The sequence below is a fragment of the Staurois parvus genome, unplaced genomic scaffold, assembly GCF_062004578.1.
Source record: "Staurois parvus isolate SC_StPar_1 unplaced genomic scaffold, SC_StPar_1.0 ptg000137l, whole genome shotgun sequence".
Taxonomy (NCBI): domain Eukaryota; kingdom Metazoa; phylum Chordata; class Amphibia; order Anura; family Ranidae; genus Staurois; species Staurois parvus.
Genome location: NW_028317933.1, coordinates 11,537,828 through 11,564,152, shown reverse-complemented (window position 1 = coordinate 11,564,152; position 26,325 = coordinate 11,537,828). Strand labels below are relative to the sequence as shown.

At 49.4% G+C, this 26,325-nt stretch overlaps 1 protein-coding gene across 3 annotated transcripts in view; it reads right to left on the bottom strand.

Annotated features, from left to right (window-relative positions):
- Window positions 1–26,325, bottom strand: part of LOC149465813 (phosphatidate phosphatase LPIN3-like) — a 76,708-nt gene that overhangs the window by 22,266 nt on the left and 28,117 nt on the right. For all 3 annotated transcript variants that reach the window (XM_089673352.1, XM_089673349.1, XM_089673353.1), the window contains exons 8-15: window positions 12,296–12,380; window positions 11,658–11,791; window positions 9,995–10,088; window positions 7,639–7,708; window positions 7,469–7,561; window positions 4,625–4,680; window positions 4,384–4,480; window positions 2,889–3,037 (exon numbers count right to left, since the gene is read on the bottom strand). In XM_089673352.1, coding sequence (XP_089529478.1) covers window positions 2,889–3,037; window positions 4,384–4,480; window positions 4,625–4,680; window positions 7,469–7,561; window positions 7,639–7,708; window positions 9,995–10,088; window positions 11,658–11,791; window positions 12,296–12,380 — 778 coding nt within the window. The remainder of the gene's footprint in view (window positions 1–2,888; window positions 3,038–4,383; window positions 4,481–4,624; window positions 4,681–7,468; window positions 7,562–7,638; window positions 7,709–9,994; window positions 10,089–11,657; window positions 11,792–12,295; window positions 12,381–26,325) is intronic.

The following is a 26,325-nucleotide window of genomic DNA, read 5'->3' as shown; positions in this document are numbered from 1 at the left end:
ACTATTATATATATATGGATGGATGGATAGATAGATAGATAGATAGATAGATAGATAGATAGATAGATAGATAGTATAAGGATGCTACTGAAATGCAGAGCTAATATTATTACATCGAGTTTATATAGCGCCAAAGGGTTTGCTCAGTGCTGTACAATAGAGGGAGGGACAATACATGAAACAGTACAGCAACAACAAACAGCACACGAGGGGTTAGAGGGCCCTGCTCTTTCGTGCTTACAATCTAGGAGGGAGGGGGTAGTGGTACAGGAGGAAGTGGCTGTGGGGGATGGAGTGGTAGGAGGAATGAAGGAGGATGGCTGTTAGGTGAGGGTGGGGTAGGCTTCCCTGAAGAGATGGGTTTTCAGGGAGCTCCTGAAGGTGAGGAGAGAAGGTGACAGTCTGATGGATTGGGGTAGTGAGTTCCAGAGGATGGGGGAGGACCTGGAGAAGTCTTGCAGTCGTGCGTGGGAGGAGGAGACCAGGGAGCAAGATAGAAGGAGGTCCTGTGAAGGGTACGGGTAGGGTGGTACCTGGGAATCAGGTCGGTGAGGTAGTTAGGGGCAGTGTTGTGAATGGCTTTGTAGATCATGAAGATTGTATAAGTGTGTTACGATGTACAATTAAAATTGGGATGTGTCGAGATGCAGTTAAAATCAGAGTGCTGACCCCACTTCGAAAAACCTGGCATACTGGCAACTGTCTACTTTTTGCAAAAGCCTGCAAAGCATAACATCTAACACAGCTCATCTTGATTCTGCTTTTTGAGCCGCTCTACATCTTCAAGAGGTGATGAGCCCCAAACTTGGGGGGCATAACTGAGCCTTGTAATCACTAGGTGGCTCTGTATCAGAATAGTGTCTGGTACAGCTGACAGTGACACCAGGTGGTAAGCCCCATTTAGGTAGAGCCCTCCCACAGGGGTGAGTCGGTACCCATGTATAAGCTAGGTGGGGAGGGACACACACACACTTGGGGCATGGGAGCTAAACACCCACACAAATGAGAATGAAGCCAGCACATGTAGGCCTTGGGCAGAGTGGGAGGTCAGGAGGAGTGGACCTGTAAACAGGAGGAGCAGGCTGTAGTCTTTCTGTCCTTTATGGAGGTGGGGCTAGGGCAGATTGTTAAAAGGCCTTTTAGGCCAGGCCGGAGATCCCTGTGTAAAGCTGCTTCCCTGAAGGGTTCCCAGGAGAGATTTACCAAGCAAACAGGTGACTACAGAGAGCATAGACCTGTGAGTACTAATGACCCTGGGCAGAGAAGAGACTGTAGGTAGAAACAGGGGCGGCCTGACAACTCATGGGGCCCATGGGCAATAGGAGATCATGGGGCCCCTGTGACCTCACCCACACTCAAACCACACTCAAAAAAGTACTAGGGGCATCTCATGGGGCCCCCTACTGACCCTGGGCCCTTGGGCAGTGCCTGAGCTCTTAAATGGTCAGTCCGCCCCTGGGTAGAAGGGTATTGAAGGGCAGCACATTCTTTCACTTGTGACTACTGTGGGCTGCCCACTAAATGTGATTGACTGTCTAATGTCAAGTGACTCCGGAATGTATGTCCTTGTAATGTGACTGCAATGCCATTCCCTGAATACCATCAGTAAAGTGCAGCAAAACTACTTCTTGTGTGGACATTCCTTCCTTAGGGATACAAAGATCTATGGCCAGAAATATTGTGTGTAGACCAATGGCAAGGAGCAGGGCAAAAAATGGTGAAGGGTTTGTCCTCAGTAGGAGGGACAGTGTTCTAGCACAGGGTAAAGACTTGTGCTTTGGTGCCAAAATCAGCAAACCACGAAGCCCCCCTTACAGCCTTCCATGTGATTTCCTAAAAGGGAGTCTCTGGCAATAGCTCCCTCTTAAGCTGGCCATACACTGATCAAAACTCATCCGGTTCAGAGGGGAGTGGATGAATTTTGATCACTGTTTGGCAGTCCCCTTCCAACAGTTTGATTGACCTCTGCCCAAGGGAAATATTGGAAAATTTTCTTCAATCAGCGGCTGCAGCCATCATCTAGTGTCCTGGTGTGGCCAATTCCTCCATCCACTTCATTTTTGTTGATTGAAAAAAAAAAAATAAGAGTGTATGGTCAACTTCACAATGTCACTCGCCTGCAAGTTGGATGACCCAGGGAATCCACCCTTAAAAGTCTACCCTATATCTGGCCCAGAAATTCTCTGAAACTTCTCTCTGTGCCAGGAAGTATTTTCTAGTCACAAAAATGTAAATATATGCAAGAAATTTAATCTGCAGAATTTATTGAAGAAATATCTGGTGATCCTGCCATAAAGGTACTTCCTGTTATAAGGTGACAATGTACTGTCCTTGTCTCTAAATTGATTTAAAGCATTGTCACCCTGTCACATGGGCTTCCAGTGGAGACTATATGCAGCCATACTAATGCTCATTGCACAGGCATGACCCACTGTGGTCACCATTAGGAAACCCACCATAAAAATGCCAGGCTGTAATTGGGTAATAATAATAATAATATTGCGTAATAAAGGTATGCTTAGAAACAGAAAGTAGCTGCAAATAGGATGCAGGGGATTAGCAGCACGTGCCACGATTTTTTACGTGGCAATTGTTTATGATACACAGTGCCTTAGCAGAATACAAGTTATCCATATTAGAGTTTTGCTCTACTTTAATCCCACAACAGCCTAGTAGTCATTGTAATAATATTACATAATACACGGACTATTCACAGGTAAAGAAGCGTGAATGTACGGGTGCGTACACATGATATTCATTTTGTATCTAGATGCTTAGCTTTGCAATCTGCTATGTCTGTTGGGCTAAAATAAGTTGTGGACAGTCTGATAGAAGCAATGATTTGCAACCTGTTCTTGTGTAAAAAGCCACAATGAGAAAAATCTGACCTGGTCACTGTTCCATCAATGTCGCTCACAATAATGCGGTCTGTGCTATCCCACAGGTAGATCTGCGCTCGGGTGCGACATGTGCCTTGAAATTTGGTGCAGACGCTGAACATAACTTCATTTGCTCCACTGTGCAAGTTTAGACTTCTCTGTATAGAGATAAATAATACAAGCATGGTTATCACAGGAGGAATCTGGTCTGTTATAGAGCAAGGAAGTCAACTGCTGTACAGAGGACATTTATCCAGTGAGCAGGGCTTAGAGTTTTCATAGAAATTGTAGTAACTGGATTTCAGCTAACTCTAATATCTGCAAAAAAATTAATTCAGATAGTTTGAATTTGTTAAGGAGAATGCCCCCTACAGGGACACAGACAACAATACAATCTTCACAGAGGTGTTAAACCTACTTTGCTCTGTCCAAAACGTTTTTGATCATGTTGGACTTTAAAGGGCCCATTCTCAACGTCTGCACATACTGCTCTCTATCATATCCTCCCCACTACTGCCCATGGTCATACCCTCCTCGTTCCATTCCCGCACATGCTGCCTGCTGTCATACCTTCTGTACAACTCTCTTGAACCTACTGCTCACTGTTATTCCCTCTCCATTCCTTTCTCACACAAACTGCCACTCTCACACCTTCCTCATCCCTCTCCCACACATACTGCCCACTGTCATACCCTCTCTATTCCTCTCCCACACATACTGCCCACTGTCATACCCTCCCTATTCCTCTCCAACACATAAGGCCACTGTCATACCCTCCATATTCCACTCCCGCACATGCTGCCTGCTGTCTTACCATCTGTACACCTCTCCTGCACCTACTGCCCTCTGTCATACCCTCCCCTTTTCCTCTCCCATGCAAAGTGCGTGCTGTCACACTCTCCTCATTCCTCTCCTACACGCACTGCCCACTGTCATACCCTCCCCATTCCTCTCCCATACGCACTGCCCACTGTCATACCCTCCCCATTCCTTTCCCACACGTACTGCCCACTGTCATACACTCCCCATTCCTCTCCCACACGCACTGCCCACTCTCATACCCTCCCCATTCCTCTCCCACACGTACTGCCCACTGTCATACCCTCCCCATTCTTCTACCATACGCACTGCCCACTGTCATACCCTCCCCATTCCTCTCCCACACAAACTGCCCACTGTCATACCCTCCCCATTCCTCTTCCACACAAACTGCCCACTGTCATACCCTCCCCATTCCATTCCTGTACATACTGCCAACTGTCATACCCTGCCTCTCTGCACATACTGCCCACTGTCATACCCTTCCCATTCCTCTCCCGCACATACTGCCCACTCTCATGCACTCCTGATTCCAGTTCCCCTCATACTGCTAGCTGTCATACCTTCTGCATTCCTCTCCTGTCACACCCTTCCTAGGCCTCTCCTGCAAATCATAGCCAATAAAAGAGTTCTTTGACTTCAGGAAAAGCATACATAATTGGACAGCAACAAGTCTCTCTCTTACTATCTGCTCAGATGTCAGACGTAGGGATTTCCGATATGGACAGGGCTGTTCTGGATCTGCTGCGGGCTCTGTGGCAACTTTCACATTCTCCTCTGACCTGAGTACATAAAAAGATTTATATTGAAGTATTAAATCTGGTGACAAGAGGAAAGGCAAGGGAGGAAGAGAGAGAGACTGATATGGATGGTAAAGTGGACCAGGGACAGAGAGTAAAGAACCATTAAAGCAGACATACACTCACCTACTGAGACCATGATCTCCGTTCTGTTCCACATACTCCGTAGGATTTGACACTGGCTGCACAGGAGTGATGGAGAGAAAAATGAGATAGGTGGCATTGCAAGGGTATGCATAGTGATGTGTTGATAAACAATAAAGGGTATTTTAAACTAAAACATTTCTTTAGTTTTGGATAGAGTGAGGAAATGTTAAAACCCATGTCAAGTTTTTATTGCTGTCTGTTCCCACTGGTAGAATTCACACTATTTGTCCTGTTGACCATTGTCTCTTAAACAGGAAGTGATGGTAAATCCAACATTTTATCAGGAATAAGAATAAAGGGAAAATTGTAGGCAAACTGCCTTCTGTAGTTATCCAGTATGATGCCCCAGCAGGGGGAGGAAAGGGTTAATATTTATTCTCATCATTTTTGGGTGGATTTTGCAGGCTTCTTGGGTCCAACCTACTGATCCTGTGTGATGATAAATGATGAGTCCGGCTGGTCGGTGGCCGTCATCGGCCCTAGTTTGATGAGCCGAAGTCTGTTGAAATCTCCAACCACCTACATGAAGGTGGTTGAAATCTCCAAACACCTTCATGTAGGGGGACTGCTGGGACTTGCAGTCCACCCAGAAGACACCAGCATCTTGGGATCCACCACTATAGACTCTGCCACGTATGGACTGTCATCTGTGAAGGTATGCTGGGGCAGCCACAGATAGGCAGGTAGGGGAAAACACATTGTTGTGTTGTAATGAAGTCTTACAGTAAAGCTTTGAAACGCTTTAATACCTAGTCTGAAGTTTTTCAAAGGGGTTTATGAAAGTAAATGGCACATTGTACATCTACAGCCTGGGTCAGTTAAAGCACACTGGGGTATGAAGGCAGGTCTGCAAGAGTCAACATGTACAAAGTAAAACAAGTAGTTGCCAAGAGTAACAGATGTTTAAACCAACACAAGCAGCCTGTTGTGAAGCGTGGTACCTGTGCCAGGGAGGTTTACTCCGGTAGTGAGGGGTTGCCTCAAGGACCCCCTCCCCTAACATCATCTCTCATAGCAATGGGAGCAGATCAGTGTTACGGAGGCCCTCAACCTGGCCGCCAGGTACAGGAGAATGCGAAGACAAAGTGCACACATGAAGTCCTTGCTAGGTGACCGGCGAAAGAGGTGAAAGAGATACGCTGGACAGGTGGAGTGGGCATAAGCTCAGTGTGTCCCTCCTAAATGCAAACAGTTACAATCAAGGTGGGCATTGACATGGCACCAGAGAGTTCACTGCAGTCCAGTTTATTCACTTCGTGTGCAAAATAAATACATAACCCAGCAGAGTTTGTAACCATTTTCAACCACTTTATCCACTTTTATGGGGGGAGGTGAGTGTTAGATGTACTAACAGATTTAAATACAATAACAAATTGAAGCTCACACTTTATAAGCAGCTACAGCAAACCGTTTTTTTTTTCCTTTTGGGATAAAAGTTATAAAAAAAATAAAAGCCCCCCTGCCTGAGTTAAATGGTTTGTCTCATGCCTGTAACTAATACATTTGCAAGACAGCTTATTCTTTTGAAAAACGACAAACTTATTGGCTGAATAACCAGGCATACACAGAAGAAAGAAAAACTAAAAAAGAAAACCAATGCAGCTCCAATGTATTAAAGGTTTGCTTTTAGGTTTAATATTGCTTAAAGGAAGCCAGTGGTTGATTTCACCTGCCATCATTTATTAAGCCCTGATAAACACATATCCGTTTTTGGATGCATTTTGAAGTGCAGGAATTCATGTGATATGAGAAATAAAATGTTCAGCTATGGAGGGCGTTCACATATATGCAATCCAGCTGCAGTACGATTTTGAGAAAGAGTCATGTGCGAGTTTGGAGCTGTGCAATCCAAATTTGAGGTCCACAGAGTTGAACAGGAACTGTATGGGAAACGGTTATATGTTCAGGTATAATGCGATTCAAATGTGTTTTTTCATAGGTGTACCCTGTGTTACTGACCAGCCAGAGAGAGAGAGAGAAACTTAAATTGAAGCTCTATGAAAATCATATAAAAAAACACATTGGTATTCCATCTGAATCACAGTTGAATCAGAATTGGTTAACTGAATGGCACTGGAAAACTGAACAAATTCGTACTGCTTATGTGTGAACCTAGCTTAAATATGGAAGTTGTACTTTGGGGTGCACTGACTCTTTAACTGATAAAAGATTTTATTATTTAACAGTCCAGTGCCCAAGGAAAGTGACACTCTCTTGAAGCAAGGTGTAAATATGAGGTTCAATCCATACAGGAAAAAAGAGGAATGCTCCTGTGGAGGAAACTCAATGGGTCAAACTGAGTGAAATTAATCTTTAATGGGCCACAATATTTTTATATTGACCCACAATGGTCTCTAGGACAAATACAGACGGCTATTCTCCCTAATAGGGACATTTGCAAGAATCAAGAATCGAAGCTCGACATGGAATTCTAGCCTTAAACTAAAAATAAGAATTTTGGATTTGGATATTAAAAGTTAACCACTTGCACACGTATAGCTAAAACATTAAAAAGGCCTTCAAAGGGTATGTTCTTGTTTAGGTAATTGAAGAAAGAACATATATCAAACCTTGTGTCCTACTAGATCTGTCCCTGTATGTGCAGCAGTAGTGGTCAAATAAAAGGAAGGATAGCATTTGCTGACATTTGATGAACTAATATAAGCCTGAAGAACAAGGGAAAATAATTCTGGACTGAACCTAATCAAGTGACCTATAAAGTCCTAAATATGACCAGCTATGTGATGAGGCTGGGAGAACACCAGCATTAAGAGAATTTGTATAGATGATACAGTGCAAATTTTAGGACCTAAGTTTACTCACCGGCTGGTTGGGCAAACTTCTCCTTCTCCAAGAAAACCACCATCCCCGACTTTGAGGAGGCATTCTCTGCTGAGTCAACTGATCAATGACTCCCTACAGACAGAAGGGAAAAGCATGAGCAAAGGAATGACAGAGAAAGGAGCCTGATGCAACCTGATGCTATACATTACCTGGGGTAGTTCTTGATTGAAGGCTTGCATACATAGCACAAGAGGGGCAGCTGTTGCCCAGTTGTAATACCTTTGGATAGTATAAAAGAAATTGCATTAGTAAACTTTTTGAGGTGTTCTAAAAGATCATTTTTAAAGAGGAACAACCACAATTTTTATTAACCATTTAAAAATCTTGTGTGTGCCTTAGTGAATGTGCCTTAAGCCAGCCATAAATGGACCAAATCAGCACGAACTGGCCAAGATTCAATCCATCTATAGGAAGGCTGGTTGTACTGAGGTTGATCCATCCTTCGACTTCAGTACAACCGACCTGTCTGATTTTTGCATACATTGGTGGCAGCTCTCGCCGCTAGCAGTGATCATTGTGTTCTACCAGCAGGGAGTCTTCCCACAATAGCAGTGCAGGAGTGATTTTCCCATCCACATTGAATGTGTTGATGGGGGAATCAAGCGATTGTATCATCTATGGCTGGCCTTATTATTCCTCTTTCACAAGGCACGTTTGCTAGCCTGGGAACTGTTTGAAAACAATACCAAAGAATGCTGCTCCTATACCCGATTTGACGGTACAATGCAATGGATGATCATCTGATCAAAGATCAGGTGATTTAGATTTAATGCTGACAGCAGTAGATGTGAAAGTGGTTCTGACCTTGGTAGTGCTCACTAGAACTTACAGAGATTTTAAAGAATAAGTTCACCTTTAAAAAAAATAAATACATGCACATTTTTTTGGAGGTAAAAAAATGTACATTTACTATTTTCTTTTAGGAACCTGCAAAGCGCACCAGCGATCAGCAGGACTCCTGCAGACTACCATTTGCCTGTACATCAGGCAGTTTCACACTGACAAGAAGAATCAGTGAACTACCAGATCGCTCAACAGTGCCATGATAGTTCATTGAGAACTACAAGCCCACAGCTGCACAGGATGTTGGTACTTATAGTTGATTCATTCACAGAGCTCTGTGAATGAATGACTAGGTCGTGTGGGCAGAGCTGTTCAAAAAGTGACAGCTAGAATGGGCGACTTCTTCCCGTACTGCTGTCACGCATAGTCGCTGCATGAGTGGGAGCATGTTACATGACCCTAAAAAGTCATATCAAGATTTTTATGCTGCACTGCACTTATGTATCCTTTGGGGAAACAGATCAGAAACTGCTCGAAAAAGGCAGTCCCTGCATTATTTAAACAAACGAGCCTATTCCATGGGATGGAACACAGCCAACTGTAATAAACAGATCACTCTTCTAGAGGGATCCCTAATGCCTTCATTTTTCTGGTTTTGGGGCATGCAGCTCCTTTACTATACAATTCAGCCTGCAGATCAGTACAGATAGGCTGAATGCAAACAACACAGTGTTTATACTGGTCTAGGCCTGCAATGACATTGTGGTAAGAGGTTATATTTGAAAAGCTGTTTGGTGTCCTTGGATATATTAAATAGCTAATATGATTTTAACATTCAGTTGTTTTTTTTCTTTAACAGATAATGGATTATTTTTTAACATAAAAAGGAGTGCTTTACTGAAGTCAACGTACATTGCAGCAGAAATGCACAAGACTACATGGTACAATGCCAGAAATAATCATGGGACAAGTAGCAATAATCATGAGAGTCCAGCTATACAACATAATGAATGGACAGGCAAATAACAAACAGAGGTCGTAGGTAGCATAACACAATCATAACGGAGGTAAAAAAGCACAGCAAACCATCTATGAACTCTTGGAACCGTGCCACATAGGCAGGGGTAAAATACCTAAAAAGAGAGTAGGAGGGTAGGGGGCATCTCAATATTCCTGGGAAAGGGAAGGAAGAGGCAATGAGGAAATGGGAGAGGGACAACCCCAACAAGAGGGGAAGAGGGGGAGAATCACTGAGCAAATGTCCATGGAGCCCATATCTTATCATACCTCCAAGGGCAACCCTGGTTAATATAAGTGAGTTTATACATCGGCAAAGCAACATCCACTAGAGCCTCCCAGGCAGACAGTTAAGGGGGATTATAGATTATTTTAACTCCCAGCATCTAAAGATCTAATATATATGAGAATGCCTGGTTATCTTGAACAGGCTATGATCAAATTACTATAGTTTGTCCAGCTATGTTACCTTGAACTAACCTATCCAGGTTTAACTGAAATCTGCCTTTTCAGTGGTCTAGAAACCAAAACTGTTATGAAGACTTTGGCGAGGTATGGTAATAATAACACAACATATACTATCAATGGAAAAGTAGCACTAGCTGGAACTGAAAGGAAGCTTATTCAGCAGAACTTGAAGAAAAAGAAAGAAAGAAAAAGCTAAACAACAATAACGGAGGAAATACATTATAAAATGGTTCACACTTATTGTTTATCTGAAGCACCAGTCTTGGGTTGTCTATCAGTGAAGGGTTTTTGCAGAAATCGGAATATGAGATCTTGTATTTCTGGAACCGGTCTGTGTGTGGAGAGAAGACAATTAGACTGTAGGCAAAAACAACACAGTGTAAATATAAAGCTAGAATATAGATATCATACAGAGGTCAGATATCCTTACTCAATCCAGACAACGAACAACCCGGCCAATGAATTTATCAACCTAAACTCTGTTGGTCAAAGTTGGCCCTACACTATACGAGTTTCTGCTGGCTGTCCCCTGTACCAGACAAAATTCACTGGCGTGGGGCCCTGTCAGTACCCACCCATACCACATTATTCGATTTAAATATTTTGGCCACTGTTCAGGTATTCTGGTAGCAGGTAGAATGCAATAGCCTGACATGGGGGATTCAACAACAGCTTTAGGGCTTATAGGGCCAGATGCAGCACTTTGCTCATCTTTGTTTGGTCCTTGGGGCATTATTTCTCCCACTAACGCTAATGATGAGGCACTATTCCTTCCACTGACACCAATGTAGGGATGTTATTCCTCCCACTGACATCAATGATAAGGTGCTTTTTCCTTCCGCTGATACCAACAATGGGGCATATTTCCTCCCACTGATATAAATATGTAACCCCATCCCTCCCACTGACATCAAAGATATGGCACTATTTCTCCCACTGATACCAATGATCGGGCGCTATTCCTCCCACTGACAGCAACGATGGGGCACTATTCCTCTCACATATACAAATGATGGGGAACTATTCCTCCCACTGACACCAATGATAGGGCACTATTCCTCCCACTGACAACAATGATGGGGCACTGTTTATCTCACTGGCAAGGCAACAATGATGGGGTATGTATGTTTTTTACTCGCAGTGACATAGTTACATAGTTAATCTGGCTGAAAAAAAGACAAAAGTCCATCCAGTTCAACCATAAAAAAAAAAGTTATAATCCTACACCCACAGTTGATCCAGAGGAAGGTTAAAAAAAAACCCAATTTGCTCCTGCTGGGAAAAAATTCCTTCCTGATCCCCTGAGAGGCAATCGGATATTCCCTAAATCAACTTTACCTATAAATGTTAGTATCCAGTTATATTCTGTGTATCTAAGAAAGAATCCAGGCCTTTTTTGAAGCAATCCACTGAGACCCAACTCTTGAGGGAGTCTATTTCACATTCACATAGCTCTCACTGTGAAGAAACCTTTCCGTGTTTGGAGATTACATTTCTTTCCCTCCAGACATAAAGAGTGCCCCCTTGTCCTCTGTGATGACCTCAGGGTGAATAACTCACTATATGAACCACTGATGTATTTATACATGTTGATCATATCCACATACATACCCCATATAAACAATGATGGGGTATGTATGTTTTTTACTCCCAGTGATCATCAAGCCTGAGTTATTATCTAGACCCACTGTGATGTTATCACTGTCACAGGGGCGGACTGACAACTCATGTGGCCCCCCCGGCAATAGGGGATCATGGGGCCCCTGTGTCCTTGCCCAAACTCAAAAAAGCCTATGAAAAAGGTACCAGGTGCATCTCATGGGGCCCCCTACTGACCCAGGGCCCTCGGGCAGTGCCCGAGTTTCCAAATGGTCAGTCCGCCCCTGCACTGTCACTATACCTTCAGGAATTTTCCATGAGTCTGCAAGGCCTCCACATAGTGACAAAGCTACACGTGATGAAGATGACTCCATGTTGTCATCTTGTACATTCTCTGAGTTGAGCTGAGGTGGTGGGGGTGGTGGATGTGGTTCACTGTGGGAGGAAAGACAGGAGGCTTATTCTCAAAGGCTGATGAATTGTAAATGTCCAGTACAATCTAAAGCTGAACTCCAGGATATGCAAATATTGTCTAAATACAAAAGTCATGTGTATTCATATTGAATCTTGGTGTGCTTTGTGTATTTCTTCCAGATCTCTGCAATAAGATCTGCGCAAAAGGTATAACATTGACTCTGTGCAGGAGCTCCCTGTAAGAAAGACCAGTCACTGCTGTTTTCTCTTTGTTCAGGGTGACTGGTCTTGTCTCCGCCCCTCCTGTAGTTTTCTACAGGCAGCCTATAGAGGGTGGCCCTTCTGGGCCCCTCCCACTTCCCTGTTTTCTGCCCAAAGGATTTATATCTTTTGTGGCTTTTGAGGAATACTTTTGAAAGTTCAGCTTTAAGTTGACTTCATTTTAGCCTTGAATAATTATTGCATGTTATGTCTACTATTTTCAATACAGTACAGCTACATTCACATATATCCCCCCATACTGACCTGTTGGGAAAATAGAGGGATACTTCCTCAGAGTCTGGAGAAAGTGCTTCATCAGGTAAAAATGTTATTGTTGCAGAAGGAGCATCTGCAAGAGATAAGAGAAATACTAAAGTCAGACTTAAAAGGAGTTTTAGGCTATATACCAGATAAACAGTTAATTGTTTAGTTGAAAAAGGTGTATGAGTGCAGCTTTACTGGCCTAATGATTTGGTAGTCCTGTGTAGCACACAGTTTTGGCATACAACATGGAAGGAAGATGACTCCACAATTGCCTGGTTCACTTTTGTAGCTCCCTGTCAAAAAGGGATTTGCGGAGTAGCAGAGCTGTGTAAATCTCAGAAATGGAGGGACAGAAATATAAATCCATTAGCAGGTAAACAACTCTTGCATATATATTCTGTCCGTGTATATAACAGTTCATCTTTAAAGGAAACAAATAGTGAGAGAATATGGAGGCTGAGATTGATGATCTCTCCTGAAAATGCTAGTTGCCTAGTTGTCATGACTATTTAGTGCCTTCACTGCTATCCAAGACATAGAACTGAAACAGCTATGCAGAATAATGTCAATTTCTATGCATGTTTGTTTGGGGTCTGTGATCCAAAAATAGGGGCATGCAACTAGTATTCAAAGAATGGGATCTCAGTACAGGTTCCATGTAAAATAAATATAGCTATGACTTTGGGGCCTAGCTGTGTATATATTAAGCTATGAAATGGTTGTCAGTAGAGATGAGCGAAGAAATGAAAAATTCGATTCGACTGATTCGGCGAATTCGTGGACAATATTCGATTCGAGTCGAATAAATTCGCTGTGAATTTAACTTAAAAAAGGGTGTTTCTAGGCTTCAGAGAGACTTAATATTAGTGCAGAACACTGTACCTTTAATTTAAATGCCCTTGGAGTCTGCTGGGGAAGAGAAATAATACTGTCAGTCAGTATGACATGCAGATGAGTGCCGTCGATCTTAGAATCACCGCACACTTCACTCATTTGGGCAGTCACGGGGCCAAAACCAGAGTGTGGAGCCACAGTGTGGCGGTGGAGGCAGCAGCAATGGGAGGCCATACAGCACCCTATGACAAAAATGGAAACCACCAGCAGTGTGAGGAGACCTGAAAGTGGCACATGGCAGAGTGTGGCGATAGAGACAGCAGCAATGGGAGGCCGTACAGGGACCCATGACACACTCTGGACCTGGCAGCAGCATGAGGAGGCGGTACAGGGGCCCATGACAGATTACGGGCCTGGCAGCAGCATGAGGAGTCGGTACAGGGGCCCATGGCAGATTACGGGCCTGGCAGCAGCAATGGGAGGCCGTACAGGGACCCATGACACACTCTGGACCTGGCAGCAGCATGGGGAGGCGGTACAGGGGCCCATGACAGATTACGGGCCTGGCAGCAGCATGAGGAGTCGGTACGGGGGCCCATGACACACTCTGGACCTGGCAGCAGCATGAGGAGGCGGTACAGGGGCGCATGACAGATTACGAGCCTGGCAGCAGCAACTTGGACAGGAGGACGTTCAGCTTCTGCACCGTCGGGTGCGTGCTCGCAAACTGTTGTCTCTTGGAAACGGATTCCAAGAAAGACTGCTGACGGAATCCGTGAAGAGGAGTAGCAGGAGAAGGAGCATCTGAACGAGCGGAATATGCCAACAAGCGACAACAGTGGCCCATGACAGATTACGGGCCTGGCAGCAGCATGAGGAGTCGGTACGGGGGCCCATGGCAGATTACGGGCCTGGCAGCAGCTATGGGAGGCCCGTAATCTGCCAGCACCCTATGACAAAAAATGGAACCCACCAGCAGTGTGAGGAGACCTGAAAGTGGCACATGGCAGAGTGTGGCGATGGAGACAGCAGCAATGGGAGGCCGTACAGGGACCCATGAGAGACTCTGGACCTGGCAGCAGCATGAGGAGGCGGTATAGGGGCCCATGGCAGATTAGGGGCCTGGCAGCAGCTATGGGAGGCCCGTAATCTGCCAGCACCCTATGACAAAAAATGGAACACACCAGCAGTGTGAGGAGACCTGAAAGTGGCACATGGCAGAGTGTGGCGATGGAGGCAGCAGCAATGGGAGGCCGTACAGGGACCCATGAGAGACTCTGGACTTGGCAGCAGCATGAGGAGGCGGTATAGGGGCCCATGGCAGATTAGGGGCCTGGCAGCAGCTATGGGAGGCCCGTAATCTGCCAGCACCCTATGACAAAAAATGGAACACACCAGCAGTGTGAGGAGACCTGAAAGTGGCACATGTTTGGGGCATGATTCATGGCGGATTTAGTCAGTTGTGTCAGGAACTGGTGGTTTGAAATCCAGACTAATCCACGCCTGATTCATTTTCACAAACGTGAGTCTCTCCACACTTTGGGTGGACAGTCGTGTCCTCCGCGGAGTTGCAATACCTCCTGCCGCACTAAACACGCGCTCCGATGCCACGCTACTGGCCGGGCATGACAGCCTTTCAAGGGCAAATTCAGCTAGTTGGGGCCAAAGGTCAAGTTTCGTTGCCCAGTAGTCAAGGGGATTGTCTACCTCGGTTGGCAGGGTGCTGTCCAAGTAGGCCTAAGCCTGTTGTTTGAGGTCCTGCTCCAGGTCCACCTGATGCTGCTGCTGCTGCTGCGGCTGGTTAGTAGTTTCCTCACTGCGCTGGTGAAGAAAGCTACTCATCATCGACTGCAGACTGAGGCAGCCGCTGCTGGTGGAGCTGCCACTGCTCCTACCACCCCACCCCTCCCCTGCTGCCATGGCAGCGGAACACGAGCGCACAGGGCCCACAGTGTCTGAGGATGGACGTTGGCGCAGACAGGCAGAGACCAGCTGACTACATAGGTGTTTTTTATAGTACGTTATTTTGGCCTCCCTCTCAGCAGGTGTGAAAAAGGCCACCATTTTTGAACGGTAGCGAGGGTCCAACAAGGTGGACAGCCAAAAGTCATCCCTCTGTCTGATGGTTATTATTCGGCTGTCGCTACGCAAGCAACCGAGCATGCTATGGGCCATTTGTGCCAAGGAATGCGAGGGACTCCCTGCCTCCATCTCCACAGCATACTGCCACGGTGCGTCTAGGTCCTCTGTCTCCTCTTCCTCCTCCTCTACCAGATGCTCCTGCTCCTCCACTCCTGTCCGCTGAGTGGAAAAACCACCCATTTCACTCAATAATTCCTGAGCACCAATGTCCTCCTCTACCTCCTCCTCTTCTTCCAGTCCTGCCCCCACAGGGGCCATGTGGCGTTGAGATCTGTGCGCCACGTCTACCGCACCCTGACCAGCCATTGTTAACAGCATTTGTTCCAGGACGTGCAACAGAGGAATGACGTCGTTCATCCCATAGTCCTGCCGACTCACGAATAGCGTGGCCTCCTCAAAGGGCCTGAGCAAGCGCAGGTGTCACGCATGAGCTGCCAATGGCTGACATCTAAGTTACACAGGGAGTACCTTTATCTGCTTTTAACATCAGGAAATCTGTGATGGCCTTTTGCTGTTCGTAAAGGCGGTCTAACATATGTAGGGTTGAATTCCACCTTGTTGCAACGTCACAGCATGAGGAGTCGGTATAGGGGCCCATGGCAGATTAGGGGCCTGGCAGCAGTTATGGGAGGCCCATAATCTGCCAGCACCCTATGACAAAAAATGGAACACACCAGCAGTGTGAGGAGACCTGAAAGTGGCACATGGCAGAGTGTGGCGATGGAGACAGCAGCAATGGGAGGCCGTACAGGGACCCATGAGAGACTCTGGACCTGGCAGCAGCATGAGGAGGCGGTATATAGGGGCCTACGGCAGATTAGGGGCCTGGCAGCAGCTATAGGAGGCCCGTAATCTGCCAGCACCCTATGTCAAAAAATTCAACACACCAGCAGTGTGTGAGGAGACCTGAAAGTGGCACATGGCAGAGTGTGGCGATGGAGACAGCAGCAATGGGAGGCCGTACAGGGACCCATGACAGACTCTGGACTTGGCAGCAGCATGAGGAGGCGGTATATAGGGGCTTATGGCAGATTAGGGGCCTGGCAGCAGCTATAGGAGGCCCGTAATCTGCCAGCACCCTATGTCAAAAAATTCAACACACCAGCAGTGTGAGGAGACCTGAAAGTGGCACATGGCAGAGTGTGGCGATGGAGACAGCAGCAATGGGAGGCCGTACAGGGACCCATGACAGACTCTGAACTTGGCAGCAGCATGAGGAGGCGGTATATAGGGGCCCATGGCAGATTAGGGGCCTGGCAGCAGCTATAGGAGGCCCGTAATCTGCCAGCACCCTATGTCAAAAAATTCAACACACCAGCAGTGTGAGGAGACCTGAAAGTGGCACATGGCAGAGTGTGGCGATGGAGACAGCAGCAATGGGAGGCCGTACAGGGACCCATGACAGACTCTGGACTTGGCAGCAGCATGAGGAGGCGGTATATAGGGGCCCATGGCAGATTAGGGGCCTGGCAGCAGCTATGTGAGGCCCGTAATCTGCCAGCACCCTATGTCAAAAAATTCTACACACCAGCAGTGTGTGAGGAGACCTGAAAGTGGCACATGGCAGAGTGTGGCGATGGAGACAGCAGCAATGGGAGGCCGTACAGGGACCCATGACAGACTCTGGACTTGGCAGCAGCATGAGGAGGCGGTATATAGGGGCCCATGGCAGATTAGGGGCCTGGCAGCAGCTATGGGAGGCCCGTAATCTGCCAGCACCCTATGTCAAAAAATTCAACACACCAGCAGTGTGTGAGGAGACCTGAAAGTGGCACATGGCAGAGTGTGGCGATGGAGAAAGCAGCAATGGGAGGCCGTACAGGGACCCATGAGAGACTCTGGACCTGGCAGCAGCATGAGGAGGCGGTATATAGGGGCCTATGGCAGATTAGGGGCCTGGCAGCAGCTATGTGAGGCCCGTAATCTGCCTGCACCCTATGTCAAAAAATTAAACACACCAGCAGTGTGAAGAGACCTGAAAGTGGCACATGGCAGAGTGTGGCGATGGAGACAGCAGCAATGGGAGGCCGTACAGGGACCATGACAGACTCTGGACTTGGCAGCAGCATGAGGAGGCGGTATATAGGGGCCCATGGCAGATTAGGGGCCTGGCAGCAGCTATGTGAGGCCCGTAATCTGCCTGCACCCTATGTCAAAAAATTTAACACACCAGCAGTGTGAAGAGACCTGAAAGTGGCACATGGCAGCAGAGTGTGGCGATGGAGACAGCAGCAATGGGAGGCCGTACAGGGACCATGACAGACTCTGGACTTGGCAGCAGCATGAGGAGGCGGTATATAGGGGCCCATGGCAGATTAGGGGCCTGGCAGCAGCTATGTGAGGCCCGTAATCTGCCTGCACCCTATGTCAAAAAATTAAACACACCAGCAGTGTGAAGAGACCTGAAAGTGGCACATGGCATGAGAGACTCTGGACCTGGCAGCAGCAGGAGGAGGCGGTATAGGGGCCCATGGCTGATTAGGGGCCTGGCAGCAGCTATGTGAGGCCCGTTATCTTGCAGCACCCTATGTCAAAAAATTTAACACACCAGCAGTGTGAAGAGACCTGAAAGTGGCACATGGCAGCAGAGTGTGGCGATGGAGACAGCAGCAATGGGAGGCCGTACAGGGACCCATGAGAGACTCTGGACCTGGCAGCAGCAGGAGGAGGTGGTATATAGGGGCCCATGGCAGATTAGGGGCCTGGCAGCAGCTATGTGAGGCCCGTAATCTGCCTGCACCCTATGTCAAAAAATTTAACACACCAGCAGTGTGAAGAGACCTGAAAGTGGCACATGGCAGCAGAGTGTGGCGATGGAGACAGCAGCAATGGGAGGCCGTACAGGGACCATGACAGACTCTGGACTTGGCAGCAGCATGAGGAGGCGGTATATAGGGGCCTATGGCAGATTAGGGGCCTGGCAGCAGCTATGTGAGGCCCGTAATCTGCCTGCACCCTATGTCAAAAAATTTAACACACCAGCAGTGTGAAGAGACCTGAAAGTGGCACATGGCAGCAGAGTGTGGCGATGGAGACAGCAGCAATGGGAGGCCGTACAGGGACCATGACAGACTCTGGACTTGGCAGCAGCATGAGGAGGCGGTATATAGGGGCCCATGGCAGATTAGGGGCCTGGCAGCAGCTATGTGAGGCCCGTAATCTGCCTGCACCCTATGTCAAAAAATTTAACACACCAGCAGTGTGAAGAGACCTGAAAGTGGCACATGGCAGCAGAGTGTGGCGATGGAGACAGCAGCAATGGGAGGCCGTACAGGGACCATGACAGACTCTGGACTTGGCAGCAGCATGAGGAGGCGGTATATAGGGGCCCATGGCAGATTAGGGGCCTGGCAGCAGCTATGTGAGGCCCGTAATCTGCCTGCACCCTATGTCAAAAAATTAAACACACCAGCAGTGTGAAGAGACCTGAAAGTGGCACATGGCATGAGAGACTCTGGACCTGGCAGCAGCAGGAGGAGGCGGTATAGGGGCCCATGGCTGATTAGGGGCCTGGCAGCAGCTATGTGAGGCCCGTTATCTTGCAGCACCCTATGTCAAAAAATTTAACACACCAGCAGTGTGAAGAGACCTGAAAGTGGCACATGGCAGCAGAGTGTGGCGATGGAGACAGCAGCAATGGGAGGCCGTACAGGGACCCATGAGAGACTCTGGACCTGGCAGCAGCAGGAGGAGGTGGTATATAGGGGCCCATGGCAGATTAGGGGCCTGGCAGCAGCTATGTGAGGCCCGTAATCTGCCTGCACCCTATGTCAAAAAATTTAACACACCAGCAGTGTGAAGAGACCTGAAAGTGGCACATGGCAGCAGAGTGTGGCGATGGAGACAGCAGCAATGGGAGGCCGTACAGGGACCATGACAGACTCTGGACTTGGCAGCAGCATGAGGAGGCGGTATATAGGGGCCTATGGCAGATTAGGGGCCTGGCAGCAGCTATGTGAGGCCCGTAATCTGCCTGCACCCTATGTCAAAAAATTTAACACACCAGCAGTGTGAAGAGACCTGAAAGTGGCACATGGCAGCAGAGTGTGGCGATGGAGACAGCAGCAATGGGAGGCCGTACAGGGACCATGACAGACTCTGGACTTGGCAGCAGCATGAGGAGGCGGTATATAGGGGCCCATGGCAGATTAGGGGCCTGGCAGCAGCTATGTGAGGCCCGTAATCTGCCTGCACCCTATGTCAAAAAATTTAACACACCAGCAGTGTGAAGAGACCTGAAAGTGGCACATGGCAGCAGAGTGTGGCGATGGAGACAGCAGCAATGGGAGGCCGTACAGGGACCATGACAGACTCTGGACTTGGCAGCAGCATGAGGAGGCGGTATATAGGGGCCCATGGCAGATTAGGGGCCTGGCAGCAGCTATGTGAGGCCCGTAATCTGCCTGCACCCTATGTCAAAAAATTAAACACACCAGCAGTGTGAAGAGACCTGAAAGTGGCACATGGCATGAGAGACTCTGGACCTGGCAGCAGCAGGAGGAGGCGGTATAGGGGCCCATGGCTGATTAGGGGCCTGGCAGCAGCTATGTGAGGCCCGTTATCTTGCAGCACCCTATGTCAAAAAATTTAACACACCAGCAGTGTGAAGAGACCTGAAAGTGGCACATGGCAGCAGAGTGTGGCGATGGAGACAGCAGCAATGGGAGGCCGTACAGGGACCCATGAGAGACTCTGGACCTGGCAGCAGCAGGAGGAGGTGGTATATAGGGGCCCATGGCAGATTAGGGGCCTGGCAGCAGCTATGTGAGGCCCGTAATCTGCCTGCACCCTATGTCAAAAAATTTAACACACCAGCAGTGTGAAGAGACCTGAAAGTGGCACATGGCAGCAGAGTGTGGCGATGGAGACAGCAGCAATGGGAGGCCGTACAGGGACCATGACAGACTCTGGACTTGGCAGCAGCATGAGGAGGCGGTATATAGGGGCCCATGGCAGATTAGGGGCCTGGCAGCAGCTATGTGAGGCCCGTAATCTGCCTGCACCCTATGTCAAAAAATTAAACACACCAGCAGTGTGAAGAGACCTGAAAGTGGCACATGGCAGAGTGTGGCGATGGAGACAGCAGCAATGGGAGGCCGTACAGGGACCATGACAGACTCTGGACTTGGCAGCAGCATGAGGAGGCGGTATATAGGGGCCCATGGCAGATTAGGGGCCTGGCAGCAGCTATGTGAGGCCCGTAATCTGCCTGCACCCTATGTCAAAAAATTTAACACACCAGCAGTGTGAAGAGACCTGAAAGTGGCACATGGCAGCAGAGTGTGGCGATGGAGACAGCAGCAATGGGAGGCCGTACAGGGACCATGACAGACTCTGGACTTGGCAGCAGCATGAGGAGGCGGTATATAGGGGCCCATGGCAGATTAGGGGCCTGGCAGCAGCTATGTGAGGCCCGTAATCTGCCTGCACCCTATGTCAAAAAATTTAACACACCAGCAGTGTGAAGAGACCTGAAAGTGGCACATGGCAGCAGAGTGTGGCGATGGAGACAGCAGCAATGGGAGGCCGTACAGGGACCATGACAGACTCTGGACTTGGCAGCAGCATGAGGAGGCGGTATATAGGGGCCCATGGCAGATTAGGGGCCTGGCAGCAGCTATGTGAGGCCCGTAATCTGCCTGCACCCTATGTCAAAAAATTAAACACACCAGCAGTGTGAAGAGACCTGAAAGTGGCACATGGCAGCAGAGTGTGGCGATGGAGACAGCAGCAATGGGAGGCCGTACAGGGACCATGACAGACTCTGGACTTGGCAGCAGCATGAGGAGGCGGTATATAGGGGCCCATGGCAGATTAGGGGCCTGGCAGCAGCTATGTGAGGCCCGTAATCTGCCTGCACCCTATGTCAAAAAATTTAACACACCAGCAGTGTGAAGAGACCTGAAAGTGGCACATGGCAGAGTGTGGCGATGGAGACAGCAGCAATGGGAGGCCGTACAGGGACCATGACAGACTCTGGACTTGGCAGCAGCATGAGGAGGCGGTATATAGGGGCCCATGGCAGATTAGGGGCCTGGCAGCAGCTATGTGAGGCCCGTAATCTGCCTGCACCCTATGTCAAAAAATTTAACACACCAGCAGTGTGAAGAGACCTGAAAGTGGCACATGGCAGCAGAGTGTGGCGATGGAGACAGCAGCAATGGGAGGCCGTACAGGGACCATGACAGACTCTGGACTTGGCAGCAGCATGAGGAGGCGGTATATAGGGGCCCATGGCAGATTAGGGGCCTGGCAGCAGCTATGTGAGGCCCGTAATCTGCCTGCACCCTATGTCAAAAAATTTAACACACCAGCAGTGTGAAGAGACCTGAAAGTGGCACATGGCAGCAGAGTGTGGCGATGGAGACAGCAGCAATGGGAGGCCGTACAGGGACCATGACAGACTCTGGACTTGGCAGCAGCATGAGGAGGCGGTATATAGGGGCCCATGGCAGATTAGGGGCCTGGCAGCAGCTATGTGAGGCCCGTAATCTGCCTGCACCCTATGTCAAAAAATTAAACACACCAGCAGTGTGAAGAGACCTGAAAGTGGCACATGGCAGCAGAGTGTGGCGATGGAGACAGCAGCAATGGGAGGCCGTACAGGGACCATGACAGACTCTGGACTTGGCAGCAGCATGAGGAGGCGGTATATAGGGGCCCATGGCAGATTAGGGGCCTGGCAGCAGCTATGTGAGGCCCGTAATCTGCCTGCACCCTATGTCAAAAAATTTAACACACCAGCAGTGTGAAGAGACCTGAAAGTGGCACATGGCAGCAGAGTGTGGCGATGGAGACAGCAGCAATGGGAGGCCGTACAGGGACCATGACAGACTCTGGACTTGGCAGCAGCATGAGGAGGCGGTATATAGGGGCCCATGGCAGATTAGGGGCCTGGCAGCAGCTATGTGAGGCCCGTAATCTGCCTGCACCCTATGTCAAAAAATTTAACACACCAGCAGTGTGAAGAGACCTGAAAGTGGCACATGGCAGCAGAGTGTGGCGATGGAGAAAGCAGCAATGGGAGGCCGTACAGGGACCCATGAGAGACTCTGGACCTGGCAGCAGCATGAGGAGGCGGTATATAGGGGCCTATGGCAGATTAGGGGCCTGGCAGCAGCTATGTGAGGCCCGTAATCTGCCTGCACCCTATGTCAAAAAATTTAACACACCAGCAGTGTGAAGAGACCTGAAAGTGGCACATGGCATGAGAGACTCTGGACCTGGCAGCAGCAGGAGGAGGCGGTATAGGGGCCCATGGCTGATTAGGGGCCTGGCAGCAGCTATGTGAGGCCCGTTATCTTGCAGCACCCTATGTCAAAAAATTTAACACACCAGCAGTGTGAAGAGACCTGAAAGTGGCACATGGCAGCAGAGTGTGGCGATGGAGACAGCAGCAATGGGAGGCCGTACAGGGACCCATGAGAGACTCTGGACCTGGCAGCAGCAGGAGGAGGTGGTATATAGGGGCCCATGGCAGATTAGGGGCCTGGCAGCAGCTATGTGAGGCCCGTAATCTGCCTGCACCCTATGTCAAAAAATTTAACACACCAGCAGTGTGAAGAGACCTGAAAGTGGCACATGGCAGCAGAGTGTGGCGATGGAGACAGCAGCAATGGGAGGCCGTACAGGGACCCATGAGAGACTCTGGACCTGGCAGCAGCAGGAGGAGGTGGTATATAGGGGCCTATGGCAGATTAGGGGCCTGGCAGCAGCTATAGGAGGCCCGTAATCTGCCAGCACCCTATGTCAAAAAATTCAACACACCAGCAGTGTGAGGAGACCTGAAAGTGGCACATGTTTGAGGCATGATTCATGGCGGATTTAGTCAGTTGTGTCAGGAACTGGTGGTTTGAAATCCAGACTAATCCACGCCTGATTCATTTTCACAAACGTGAGTCTCTCCACACTTTGGGTGGACAGTCGTGTCCTCCGCGGAGTTACAATACCTCCTGCCGCACTAAACACGCGCTCCGATGCCACGCTACTGGCCGGGCATGACAGCCTTTCAAGGGCAAATTCAGCTAGTTGGGGCCAAAGGTCAAGTTTCGTTGCCCAGTAGTCAAGGGGATTGTCTACCTCGGTTGGCAGGGTGCTGTCCAAGTAGGCCCAAGCCTGTTGTTTGAGCTCCTGCTCCAGGTCCACCTGATGCTGCTGCTGCTGCTGCGGCTGGTTAGTAGTTTCCTCACTGCGCTGGTGAAGAAAGCTACTCATCATCGACTGCAGACTGAGGCAGCCGCTGCTGGTGGAGCTGCCACTGCTCCTACCACCCCACCCCTCCCCTGCTGCCATGCCAGCGGAACGCGAGCGCACAGGGCCCACAGTGTCTGAGGATGGACGATGGCGCACAAAGGCAGAGACCAACTGACTACATAGGTGGTTTTTATAGTACGTAATTTTGGCCTCCCTCTCAGCAGGTGTGAAAAAGGCCACCATTTTGGACCGGTAGCGAGGGTCCAACAAGGTGGACAGCCAAAAGTCATCCCTCTGTCTGATGGTTATTATTCGGCTGTCGCTACGCAAGCAACCGAGCATGCTATGGGCCATTTGTGCCAAGGAATGCGAGGGACTCCCTGCCTCCATCTCCACAGCATACTGCCACGGTGCGTCTGGGTCCTCTGTCTCCTCCTCCTCCTCCTCTACCAGATGCTCCTGCTCCTCCACTCCTGTCCGCTGAGTGGAAAAACCACCCATTTCACTCAATAATTCCTGAGCACAAATGTCCTCCTCTACCTCCTCCTCTTCTTCCTGTCCTGCCCCCACAGGGGTCATGTGGCGTTGAGATCTGTGCGCCACGTCTACCGCACCCTGACCAGCCATTGTTAACAGCATTTGTTCCAGGACGTGCAACAGAGGAATGACGTCGTTCATCCCATAGTCCTGCCGACTCACGAATAGCGTGGCCTCCTCAAAGGGCCTGAGCAAGCGGCAGGTGTCACGCATGAGCTGCCAATGGCTGACATCTAAGTTACACAGGGGAGTACCTTTATCCGCTTGTAACATCAGGAAATCGGTGATGGCCTTTCGCTGCTCGTAAAGGCGGTCTAACATGTGTAGGGTTGAATTCCACCTTGTTGCAACGTCGCAGATCAGGCGATGCTGTGGAATTCCGTTCTGCCGCTGCAGCTCAATGAGGGTGTTCTTTGCGGTGTAGGAATGGCTGAAATGCATGCACAGTTTACGTGACATTTTAAGGATGTCTTGCAGTGGGATGGTGGATTTTAGGAACCGCTTGACAACCAGATTGAACACGTGAGCCATGCATGGCGCATGGCACAACCTTCCTTGACGCAGAGCAGACACCATGTTCTTTCCGTTGTCAGTCAACATGGTTCCGATTTTTAGTTTGCGCGGAGACAGCCATCTGTCGATTTCTCTGTTCATTACACTCAGCAGTTCCTCCCCTGTGTGACTACGTTCGCCAAGGCATACCAGGTGCAGCACAGCGTGACACCGTTGCGCCCTGCACATGTGATATGCCGGTCGGGTAATGGGACTTGGCACGGGGGTGGCGGCTGAGGACACGGCGGAAAAAGAGGTGGTAGAGGCGGACATGCTTGCTGGACCAAGGACGTGCAAACGTGGAGGCAAAAGCGTCGTGACCTGTCCAAGTTGCTGGTGCGGCTGTGCCGGCACCACGTTCACCCAGTGGGCCGTAAATGACATGTACTGTCCCTGACCGTAGTTACAGCTCCACACGTCGGCGCTGCCGTGCACTTTGGCAGAGACCGACATGCTCAAAGACTGGCCCACCATCTCTTCTACATGTGAATGCAGGGCTGGCACTGCCTTTTGGGCAAAGAAATGACGGCTTGGCACTCTCCACCGCGGCGCGGCACAAGCCATCATTTCTCGGAAAGGTGCTGAGTCCACCAGTTGGAAAGGGAGGGACTGCAGCACCAGCAACTTGGACAGGAGGACGTTCAGCTTTTGCACCGTCGGGTGCGTGCTCGCAAACTGTTGTCTCTTGGATACGGATTCCAAGAAAGACTGTTGACGGAATCCGAGAAGAGGAGTAGCAGGAGAAGGAGCATCTGAACGAGCGGAAGATGCCAATGAGCGACAACTCCCCTCAGCAGAGGTGTTGGAGCCTTGACTGGCTGATAGAGGGCGATTGACGACGTCGGGTGACGGAGCAAGTAACGGAGCGGGTGATGGAGCGGGGGCTGGGGCAGGCAGAACCGCCGTATGTTTATCACGGTTTTCCCAGGCCACCGAATGGTGACGCTGCATATGCTGACGCAACGCTGTAGTCCCAACATGGGCCCCCTGGCCACGCTTGCATTTCTGGCCACATAGTCGACATACGGCTACGTTTACTTCCTCGGGCGGCTTGAGGAAAAATTGCCACACCACCGAGTAGGAAACTTTGCCCCCGCTACTCTTCACTGGCTGACTGCTACTTCCTCCGTGCGCACCGGCACCACTACTGGCCGTGGTGGTAGGCTGCAGTGGAGCTGGTGCTCTACTCCGTGGACGTTTGGCTCCACTGACACTGATGCGACCCTGCTGCTGTCTCCTGGGCAACCCACCGACTGTTTTGCTCGCTGCCAAGCTGCCACCCTCTTCTCCTGATGATGCGGAAGAAATTGCCTGATGACGACGAGGCTGCCAAGTGCGATCAACCTCCTCATCATCAAGTAGGGTCTCCGCCTCACTACTAGCCCCCTCGGCTGCGTCTGGGTCAGGAGACAGACCTGTCTCTAGACCGGCTACCGAGCCACTCTCCTCGCCAGTACTTGTTCGCTTGGCTGCTGAAAAGGCCGATGTCTCCCCCCGTTCCTGACCGCCCTCTGTTAGCTCTTCCTCACTGTACAGTGGGGCTGAGCCCACAGCATGCGATACTTCGCTTGGTGAGGGAACAGCAAAGGACAGGGGCAGGTAGAGGACACGTGATTTCAGTGGGCTTGGTCCCGGGCCATGCCAACTAACGGTTGTGTCTGACGTACCCACCGACCGTTGGCTGTAGGTGTCAGAGGTGACCTGGGAAGAGGAAGACGACCGAGCCAACCAATCAATGACGGCAGGGTTGTCGGTGGAGACACGACCGCTGG